General features: G+C 50.3%; 1 protein-coding gene and 1 long non-coding RNA gene across 6 annotated transcripts; one reads left to right on the forward strand and one right to left on the reverse strand.

Moving 5' to 3' along the window:
* Window positions 1-1,672: 1,672 nt before the first annotated feature.
* LOC145525578 (uncharacterized) lies at window positions 1,673-10,051 on the reverse strand. Its single transcript, XR_014068307.1, has 2 exons — window positions 9,766-10,051; window positions 1,673-3,854 (listed from the first exon to the last, which is right to left on the reverse strand). It is a non-coding gene; the product is annotated as an uncharacterized LOC145525578 (long non-coding RNA).
* On the forward strand, window positions 2,201-5,444 carry CLP1 (cleavage factor polyribonucleotide kinase subunit 1). Of its 5 annotated transcripts, none has more exons than XM_081539003.1 (3): window positions 2,201-2,242; window positions 3,102-3,729; window positions 4,363-5,444. In XM_081539003.1, the coding sequence occupies exons 2-3, from the start codon at window positions 3,124-3,126 to the stop codon at window positions 5,032-5,034; spliced, it is 1,278 nt and encodes a 425-aa protein (XP_081395129.1). In that variant the 5' UTR covers window positions 2,201-2,242; window positions 3,102-3,123; the 3' UTR covers window positions 5,035-5,444. The 5 variants fall into 5 exon arrangements, with proteins under 5 accessions (XP_081395129.1, XP_081395125.1, XP_081395126.1 ...); XM_081538999.1 differs by having other exon boundaries at window positions 2,224-2,452; XM_081539000.1 differs by having other exon boundaries at window positions 2,224-2,321.
* Window positions 10,052-10,336: the final 285 nt, after the last annotated feature.

A 10,336-nucleotide genomic window follows, 5' to 3' on the forward strand; every position in this document is an offset into this window, starting at 1 on the left:
GGGAGGTGGACTGCATGTAAACAGGAGAGGATGAGCTCATAGAGAATTTTGCAAATGGAAGACTAGAACTGGATTCTTTTGTGTGTGTGTGTGTGTGAAAGTCGCTCAGTCGTGTCCAACTCATTGCAACCCCATGGACTATACAGTCCATGGAATATTCTAGGCCAGAATACTGGAGTGGGTAGCCGTTCCCTTCTCCAGGGGATCTTCCCAACTCAGGGATTGAACCCAGCTCTCCCGCATTGCAGGCAGATTCTTTACCAGCTGAGCCACAAGGGAAGCCCTAGAACTGGATCTTTGAAGAATGGTGAGCGATTGGAGGATACCTGTTGGTTCACTGGAGAACTAATACACGCACCGTGAATGAATGAATCAATCAAAGCGAACCATCCAAGACACATGGGCTTCCCAGGTGGTGCTCGTGGTAAAGAACCCACCTGCCAATGTAGGAGGCATAAGAGATGTGGGTTCGATCCCTGGGTTCGGAAGATCCCCTGAAGGAGGGCATGGCAACCCACTGCAGTATTCTTGCCTGGAGAATTCCATGGACAGAGGGCCTGGTGGGCTACAGTCCATAGAGTTGCAAAGCGTCGGACAGGACTGAAGCGGCTCAACACACCACGCACACGCATCCAAGAAAGAACCGTGAGAAGTGAGGACGTCAGTCTTAGAAAGTGAATGTAAGGTGGGGCCAGCTGGAAAAAGGCAACCCAGAAAAATCTTCCTAGGCTTTTCCACCGGGATTAACCATGTGAGCTGGACTGAAGAAAGTATTCATCTCTAAAGTAGGGATGACAGTTACAGTGTGTCCTTCACAGGATTCTTGGGAGGATTAAATGGATTTATACCCTTAAAGCCTGTAGAACACTATGTGCCATCTAGTACTATGTGTCCGCTGTTATAATAGCTGAACTCAAACTCCAAAATCTTGGGTTTGAATACTAGCTTGGGCAAATCCCTCCACCTGTCTTAGTCTCCTCTCTCACCTGAAATTTAATAAAACTGACTTTACAGGGGGCCGTGAAAGAGGGCATTTGAAAGGGCTTTGAAAAATGTAAACTACAAATAGATGGCCTCATTATAGCTCCTGTCCTCAATCTAGAATAAAACTGTAAGAGCTCACATCAGATGCTTTCTATGTTACAGGCAATGGGTTTAGTGCTTTATATGCATTATCCTATTCATGCTTCAAAACAACTTGAAGATAAATTGTTATCCCTATTTTACAGTTAAAAAAAAAAAAAAGAACAAACAACTGGGTCTAAGCCTGTGATTTGCCCAAAGTCACACAGCAAGCAAGTAGCAAAGAATATTCCCAAGCCCAAACGCATCAGAAGTGTATAAAGTGAAAGTGAAGTCGCTCAGTCGTGTCCAACTCTTGTGACCTCATGGTCTGTAGCCCACCAGGCTCCTTCGTCCATGGAATTCTCCAGGCCAGAATACTGGAGTGGGTAGCCTTTCCCTTCTCCAGGGAATCTTCCCGATGTAGGGATAGAACCCGGGTCTCCCGCCTTGCAGAGATGCTTTACCGTCTGAACGTATAGATGTGGCCCAACCTGTTGCTTGTGGGGTGAATGATTGCCCTTGTATAACCGTCAGAGATTTGGGGAGGGAAAGAGTCCCCAGCAAAGCTCCCCGCTTAACACGAGAGAGGTTGTTTGCAGAGTAACTGGAAGAAATTTATTTTTTATTCTTTCATTTAAGTAAAATGCTCTGTAATGCTCTCCAGGGGTCAAACGCGGTGTCGGGACGGGGATGGCAGTCCAGGTTAGTCTCCAATGAGCTGCTTGGCTCCCCTCTCCCTACCCGTAGGTCTCCTCGTATCCACACAGGGCTCCGCGCCCCGCTTCCAGGCGACTGTGGGGCCTCCATGGTGAGCCCGCTTCCCTGCCCGCCGCCCTTCCCCTTCCCGCGCCGCAGGCGAGCGGGAACGACTGGGAAAGCGCCGCAGCCACGGCGCCTCAGCGGCCGCCGTCCGCGCCACGCTCGGGGGCGTAACCACCACGCCTCCTGCTTCCCTCCCGCTGCTGCTTGAGGAACAATGACGGCAGCCGCCCCGCCCGCCTTTGACGTCACGGTCAAAAAAACCCTCCTTGACTACAAGTCCCAGAGGGCCGAGCGGCGGCGCGAGCGCGACCGCTCGGGACAGCTCTGGTACAACTACATCTCCCAGAGGGCCCCGCGCGGCCGCGCCTTCCCCACTGCGCAAGTGCGGAAACGCTTGTTTCCGGCGTGGGTCTCGGTGAGCGCGTCTCGCTGTTGGGCTTAGGTCCTGTCTTCTTGGTTTACAGGTTTGATCTCGTGGCAGTACAGGTGAGGTGGTAAGTTCAGGGTCGCAGCCGCCGCCTCCTTAGATCCTGCGCAGATTTCGGTGCCTGGGGAGACTGGGACGAATGCTAGACCTGGAGCTGCGATCTGGATCGGAGATAATTCTTTGCTGTTCCTCGGCGCTGTAAACTAGAAAGTTTACTAATTTATTTCTTTCCCTCCGACCATCCCAGTTAATCCCCAGAACAGCACTTTGTGTGGGGAACTGTAAGCGCCTCCAGTTGACAGCGGAGGAAAAGGTTTAGAGGAGCTAAGTGATTTGTTTAAAGACGCTGCTAGTGGTTGCTGAGCTGTTTCCTTGATGCTGTTTGCTTCTGAGTCCCAGCTCGGTATTCTCTGCTCTGCCTCCAGATTGCTGACTCCCTTTTTTGTTGACCCCAGGGGTAGGGAGTTGGCATCTGTAGCTTTTTCAAATCTGGAGTACCCGAAAGAGTGATAGTGATGAAGGGAGCAACAAAGGTGCTGTAATCAAGTCTGTCAGTATATAGGTATCTTTTTTCCCCCTGATGTCTGAGTCAGTTATTCACTCGGTGTTTTTATAGAGGTGCCTTTTGGTTGTCAAGCTCTGTTTTAGGTACTGGAGTTACAGCAGCAAACCAGAATGCCCAGCCCTTACCTTTTAGTGAGGGTAGATAGACAATCATCAGATATATAGTGGGACAGGTGGTGATGAGAGATAAGGGGGAAGAATAAAGCAAAATAAGGAGAAACATCCTCTGGAGGATTTTGAACCGAGTCCTAACTTCTGTTTGGATCTGATATTGGTGTTCCAGACAAAGCAGCCACACAGGAAAGATGGGAGAGGAGGCCAATGATGACAAGAAGCCAACAACTAAATTTGAACTGGAGCGGGAGACAGAGCTTCGCTTTGAGGTGGAGGCGTCACAGTCAGTTCAGTTGGAGCTGCTGGCTGGCATGGCAGAAATCTTCGGCACAGAGCTGACCCGAAACAAGAAGTTCACCTTTGATGCCGGCGCCAAGGTGGCTGTCTTCACTTGGCACGGCTGTTCGCTGCAGCTCAGTGGCCGCACCGAGGTGGCCTATGTCTCCAAGGACACCCCGATGTTGCTTTATCTCAACACGCATACGGCCTTGGAGCAGATGCGGAGGCAGGCAGAGAAGGAGGAGGAGCGAGGCCCCCGGGTGATGGTCGTGGGCCCCACTGATGTGGGCAAGTCCACCGTGTGCCGTCTGCTGCTCAACTACGCGGTGCGTTTGGGCCGCCGTCCCACGTACGTGGAGCTGGATGTGGGCCAGGGCTCTGTGTCCATCCCCGGAACCATGGGGGCCCTCTACATTGAGCGGCCGGCGGATGTCGAGGAGGGCTTCTCCATCCAGGCCCCGCTGGTCTACCACTTCGGCTCCACCACTCCTGGCACCAACATCAAGCTTTATAATAAGGTCAGAGCCCGGGGCAGGGCACAGGGGAGGGAAGGGGCTGCGCTGGGGCTGGAAGCTGTGCCGGCGTTTGCTAGTTAAAACTCTGTGCCCACTCCCAGCGGCTATCATTTCCACGGTGACTGGTTCTGGAAAAGACAGTTTCAAAAATAGTTCACCCTCAGATGGTTAAACCTTTCTACGGACCTATTCTTTCTTAAGTAGGTCCTATTCTTCCCTGGTGGCTCAGACGGTAAAGCGTCTGCCTATAATGCGCGAGACCCGGGTTCAATCCCTGGGTTGGGAAGATCTCCTGAAGAAGGAAATGCCAATCCACTCCAGTATTCTTGCCTGGAAAATCCCATGGAGAGAGGAACCTGGTAGGCTATAGTCCATGGGATCCCAAAAAGTTGGACACAACTGAGCGACTTCACTTCATTCTTAAGTAATTTATTACATTTCTACTTGGGACATGAAACATCAGAGACAGAATAAACAACATAAAATGAAAACCAAATCCATGTTATGTGGTCAGAACCACAGCCATCAGGAGTGTCCTTTTTCTTGTGCCTAATGCCACTTAGGCTAACAAAGGATCACGTGGCCCTAGGTTCAGTTTGTATCTTTTCTCCCTCACGTTGACCCTTTCTTCTGCAGATTACATCTCGTTTAGCCGATGTGTTCAACCAGAGGTGTGAAGTGAACCGCAGGGCCTCGGTGAGTGGCTGTGTCATTAACACCTGTGGCTGGGTCAAGGGCTCTGGTTACCAGGCCCTGGTCCATGCAGCCTCAGCGTTTGAGGTGGATGTAGTCGTGGTTCTGGATCAAGAACGACTGTACAACGAACTAAAACGGGACCTGCCTCACTTTGTACGCACGGTGCTGCTCCCCAAGTCGGGGGGTGTGGTGGAGCGCTCCAAGGACTTCCGGCGGGAATGCAGGGATGAGCGCATCCGTGAGTATTTCTATGGATTCCGGGGCTGTTTCTATCCCCATGCTTTCAACGTCAAATTTTCAGATGTGAAAATCTACAAAGTCGGGGCACCCACCATCCCAGACTCCTGCCTGCCTCTGGGCATGTCTCAGGAAGACAATCAGCTCAAGCTCGTGCCGGTCACCCCTGGCCGAGACATGGTGCACCACCTGCTGAGCGTCAGCACCGCGGAGGGCACGGAGGAGAACCTTTCCGAGACGAGCGTGGCTGGCTTCATCGTGGTGACCAGCGTGGACCTGGAGCACCAGGTGTTCACTGTTCTCTCTCCAGCCCCCCGCCCGCTCCCCAAGAACTTCCTTCTCATCATGGATATCCGGTTCATGGATCTTAAGTAGAGATCAGCGGGCAGCCTTGCTGCCTGGGGCCTAGAGGCCTTCTGGCCATCACCAAGGGCAGATGGGCTGAGGTATGAGACCCTCTTACCGCCAGGCTGCTCGGTAAATGGTGGGCTACCAGAAAGCATATGTTCTACCTCTTAAAAACAGGTGGTGGTCACCTAATTCTTCCAGTTGTGAACCAGAGGTTTCTTAGGTCACCTAAGGTGCCTCTTGGAGTGACCTCAGTTCCAGAGAAGTCCCCTTTCTTTCACTGTGCTACCATGTGGGCTCATTTATTACCATTTTATATTCTGCATATACTACGTTATCTCGTTTGTCCAGGATGAAAGGGTGAATTCGAAGGACTCCTCCCAATAAAGTTCATACTTGGAAAAAAAACTATTTTAATAAATATTTTTGCCATACCACAGGAGTTGGTATAATTTTTTAAAGCTTGGGTTTTTTCCCCCTGAGCATTATCGAAACATTATTGGAATGATTTATGACTGAATGCCTAGAGAAGAAGAAAGCCAAGAGCCCACCTGTGAGCGAAGCAGGTGAATTTTTATGATGGTCTCCTTTTCCTCTGCACTTGGGTAAATAGATCCTAAATCTGTTGTCAGTGATGGGTTTACTATGAGGAACTAAACAGGTGGTGGTAAACTTGGGGTGAGATTTCAGATTTAATATTACCCAGAGAGAGCTCATTTTCTCTCAGCTACAGCTCTCGGCTCTCTTTCCTGTTGTCTGTTTAACTGGAATCAGATCCCAAGTCAAAAAATAAATTGAGCCTTCAGCTGATAAGCTGGGACAGCCCATTCTCTTTGATCTCATGCAAATAATTGGTTTCCCTAGTTTGGACTTGTATTATTGAATAAGTACCATGATGACCTTATCCATTGATTGTTTCCACAAATTTTTATCATGTACCTACTATGTGACAGGGACCTTTCTAGATGGGGGAACAAGATGGACAGAGTCTCACAGAGCTTACAGTAAACATAAAAAGTGAGGTGCTCTGCAGAGAGGCTTAAGATTGGGTCATAGGAGGTGGAGTGGCTGGGAGGTTTTTTAAATCAGGTGGTCAGGAAAGGCATCTTCTGAGCACACATTTCGAGTTAAGACCCGAATGGCTGTGTGAAATTGGGACAGAATCTTCCCGGTGGAGGAAGCAGTGCAAAACCCTAACAAAGGAGCAGGCTTAATGTGTTGGATGAAGGGAAAGGCCAGCATGGTAGGAGTGAGTATAGTGAATGGGGAGAGGTAAAAACTCAGGCCGGGGTGGGAGGCAGCAAAGACCAGATAGTGTCAGGCTTTTGTAATCCAAGAGCGGTGGGAAATGATGGGAGAGGGGTAAGAAGCTCCAATACTTTGGGCATCTGACGCAAAGAGCCGACTCATTGGAAAGACCCTGATGCTGGGAAAGATTGAAGGAAAAGGAAGAAGGGGGTGACAGAGGATGAGATGGTTAGATAGCATCACCTACCCATTCACTTGATGGACATGAATTTGAGCATACTCTTGGGAGATAGTCAAGGACAGAGGAGCCTGGCGTGCTGCAGTCCATGGGATCGTGAGAATCAGACACAATTTTGGGACTCAACAACAACAACAAAAACACGGACTGGGTAACTTAACAAACACCCGAGAATGTTCAGACTTCTGAAGGCCGGAAAGGCCAAATTCAAGGCACCAAGCATAGTCACGTTCTGCCAAGGGCTCTCTTCCAAGTTGCAGATTACCTGTTTCAACTGTGTCCTCACAGAGCGAGAGGGGCAGGGAACTCTCCGGAGCCTTGTTTATAAAAGCACTAGTCCCATTCATGAAGGCCTGCATTCATGATCTAAGCATCTTTCAAAGGTTTCATTTCCTAGTATCGGGGATTTCCGCATAAGAATGGGGGGGGCACAAAAATTCATACCATTGCAGGTGGTTGAACACAGGAATGGCATGTTTTAATTTACATTGAAAAGATTACTGCCAGGCAGAAAATGGATTAGAGAGGCAAGAAAAGAAGCAAGAACATAAGTTGGACTTTTGAGGTAGGGTCACTGTGAGAATTAATGATTCAGAAGAGGGCAGCAGAGAGAGTTGAGTAGATTGCCTCGGGAGATTTTGGAGGTAAAATTGATAGGACTTGCTAATGGGAGTGGTAAGGAAAAGCAAGTGGAATCAAAGGTGATACCCACATTTTTTACTTGAGCATCTAGATCGGATTTGAGATTCAGGAAACTTTGGGAAAGAGGATAAAAAAGTACAGATACTTTGAAAAAGTACCGATAAACTACACCAGAAAAAACTATGAGGTGTTACTTGACATACATAGCAAAGTAATTTATTTGAAGTTTGGTGGTCTGGATATCTTATTGTTCTAGTCTAGATTTTACTTTGCAGTACTTTTCAGAAGTGGCTATCAATTTAAATCTTTTGTTCTATTAAACATACTTTCCAGGAAATATCTTGCACAATCCTAAGGAAAATTGGAAAGGAAAATGGAATTGCTCTCTAAACCCTGGGCTAGTGGTTATGCCACTGTCAGTACTCATCCAGCTAAGAGCGTGGCATTCAGTAATCCAGTGTCCTAGGGGAGTTTAGTATATGTGGTCGGTCAGTGGAATGTCCAATGCTCATTCCCATTTAGCACTGTCTAGCCAAGAGACAAAACAATTTATAGGTCCTTAGACTGTTGAAAGTGGGAAAAGGAAAATGCCCAATTTGTGAACTTGGAGAAATGAAGTCTTAAAAGTCCAAGAAAAGGGACTTGCCTGGTGGTTCAGTGGTCAAGACTCCACACTTCCAGTGCAGGGGGTGGGGGGGCGCAGGTTCGATCCCTGACTGGGGAACCAGAATTCTGCAAAGTGCGCCATGTAGCCAAAAAATAACAACAACAAACCCAAGAAAAATATAGATAAATGAAATTTTATCTTTCCCTAAGGAAACAAATTACACCAGTTTACAAATAGAAAAGCCTCTACAAATAAATATTTTATCTCCAATAATACCTTAACTTTACCTACCATAAGGTAAAAAGTTAAATTTTCATTTTTAAAAAATACACAGTCATTAAGAGAACTCTCCAGTGTGCTGCAAGAAATGGTAGATGAAGCCTTTAGCAAGAATGAACTACAGCCTGTTAACACATGCCATGCCAGCAAAGGAACTAGACTAGACCTCAGAAAACAGAAGGTAGACCTTTCCCTTGCCGCTTAACTGCTAAACATCAGAGCAGTTAAACCAGCAACATTTGACACCAAAGCTGAGGACAGACAGCAGGATTTAGAATCACACTTCACAGGTGAGAAACCTTGGCTTCAGAGAACTGGCTGGTGGAACACTTTTTTGAAAGACTATTATGTAATAGCCTGAGCAGAAAATGGCCTTGAGCTAAATGAAGAGAGAACAATGGGCCTTGCTCTTGGGTTCACAGCTGTGTAGGACTAATTAGGGCAAAATGTGGTGCTGAGATCCAGGTAGAACGCGCCAGCAGCTCACCATGGACAGGACCTTCTGGAGAACCTTTTCCTTCCTGCCTGTATTTCCGGACTGCCCAAGGTTAGGCATGGGGGCGTCCAGCCCCTGTGCTACAGCGAAACACTAAGGGAATTAAGCGGGGCCCAACCAGTCCATCCTAAAGGAAATCAGTCCTGAATATTCATTGGAAGGACTGATGCTGAAGCTGAAACTCCGATACTTCGGCCACCTAACGCGAAGAACTGACTCACTGGAAAAGACCCTGATGCTGGGAAAGATTGAAGGCAGGAGGAAAAGGGGACGACAGAGGATGAGATGGTTGGATGGCATCACTGACTTGATGGACATGCGTTTGAGCAAGGTCCCGTAGTTGGTGATGGACAGCCTGAAGTGCTGCCATCCATGGGGTCGCAGTGTCGGACACGACTGAGACTGAGCTGAACTGAACTGAGTTTCAGGTGTACAGCAAAGTGATTGGGTTATACATACACACATATCTCTAGTGGCTCAGATGATAAAGAATGTGCCTGCAATGCGACCTGGGTTTGATCCCTGGGTGAGGAAGATCCACTGGAGAAGGGAAGGGCTTACTCACTCCAGTATTCTGGTCTGGAGAATTCCATGGACAGAGGAGCCTGGTGGGCTACAGTCCATGGGGTCGCAAAGAGTCGGACACGACTGAGTGAATGAACTGATCTGAAACTCTTATTCCAGGGGCCGCTGCTGCCTAAGCGCGCACTCCCGGCTCCCCGTCCCACGGGTGGCCCTGGGGCCCCAAGGCTGGTGCCCGCTCTCCTCCTCTCTCTTCCTCCCAGGCCTTTGGCTGGAGCTTCGCCCTTCCTGGTGGCTCAGCGGGTGAAGAATCCGCCGGCCATGCAGGAGACCCTGGTTCGATTCCTGGGTCAGAAGAGCCGTTGGAGAAGGGATAGGCTGCCCACTCCAGTATTCTGGCCTGGAACATCCCATGGACTGGGGAGCCTGGAGGGTCCACGGGGTCACAAAGAGTCAGACACGACCGAGTGACTAACACTAACTAACTCGTCCTCTAAACTGACTCTTCCAGTCGCGGCAGACCCTCCAGGCGGAAGCGACAGCCCAGGCCTCGCCATCATCCTAGACCTCTCCTGGTACCCGGGAACTCGCCGACTGGGGACAGCCCCATCAAGATTGTTTTAAATAAAGTTTTCGCCATAAAAAAGGGGCGGGGTGGCCTGGGGTTGGCCAATGCACGGAGGGGCTGAAACAGGAAGACGCCGGGGCCCGAGGGTGATTGGTTACCTCAGAAGCCTGTCTGGCTGGTACCACGGTTATTGAAGGGGGGGTTTGGCGAATTCGGGAGGGTGGCGGCTTGTTCTTGAGAACTTTCAGCAGACACATTTAACTATGTTTTGCTTCTGAGGATTTCTGCGTCTTTACAGGAGGGGCGGAAAGCGGGACGCAGGAAAAGGGGACTACTCGCCCAGCCATTCCCCCATTTCCGACTCCCGCACAGTACGCCTACCCTCCCCGGGCGGTCGCCGGGGGAGTCCGACGGCCCTGCGCGCGCGCGCTCTCGTGTGTTCTCGCGTGGCGGGGCGCTGTGCTCCCGCAGCCAATCAGGCCGCGAGGTCGCCGCGGTCGCCGGGGTGCGCGCGCACGCTCTAGGGCGGCGTGGGGGTGGGGGCCGCACGGTGAATGGGAGCGCGCGCGGGGGCGGGCACGGCGGCGTGAGCCGCATGAATGAGAGAAACGCGCCCCGCGCGAGACGCAACGCGCGCGCCCGGCGCCGGGAGCCAATGGGAGCGCGGGGAGGGCGGGCGACCCGGCCCTGAGGGCAACGGCCGCGCGCCGGCTGGAAGGCGAGCGTCGC

Source organism: Giraffa tippelskirchi, chromosome 11 (assembly GCF_054371585.1).
Source record: "Giraffa tippelskirchi isolate mGirTip1 chromosome 11, T2T-mGirTip1v1.2.pri, whole genome shotgun sequence".
NCBI classification, from domain to species: domain Eukaryota; kingdom Metazoa; phylum Chordata; class Mammalia; order Artiodactyla; family Giraffidae; genus Giraffa; species Giraffa tippelskirchi.

Bases quoted from the DNA above. Each gene is read 5' to 3' on its own strand.
- CLP1 (XM_081538999.1), top strand. From the start codon at position 2,394: ATGCTAGACCTGGAGCTGCGATCTGGATCGGAGATAATTCTTTGCTGT. The intron at 2,453-3,101 runs GTAAACTAGAAA...TTGGTGTTCCAG, and splicing joins CTTTGCTGTTCCTCGGCGCT to ACAAAGCAGCCACACAGGAA. The intron at 3,730-4,362 runs GTCAGAGCCCGG...TTTCTTCTGCAG, and splicing joins ACATCAAGCTTTATAATAAG to ATTACATCTCGTTTAGCCGA.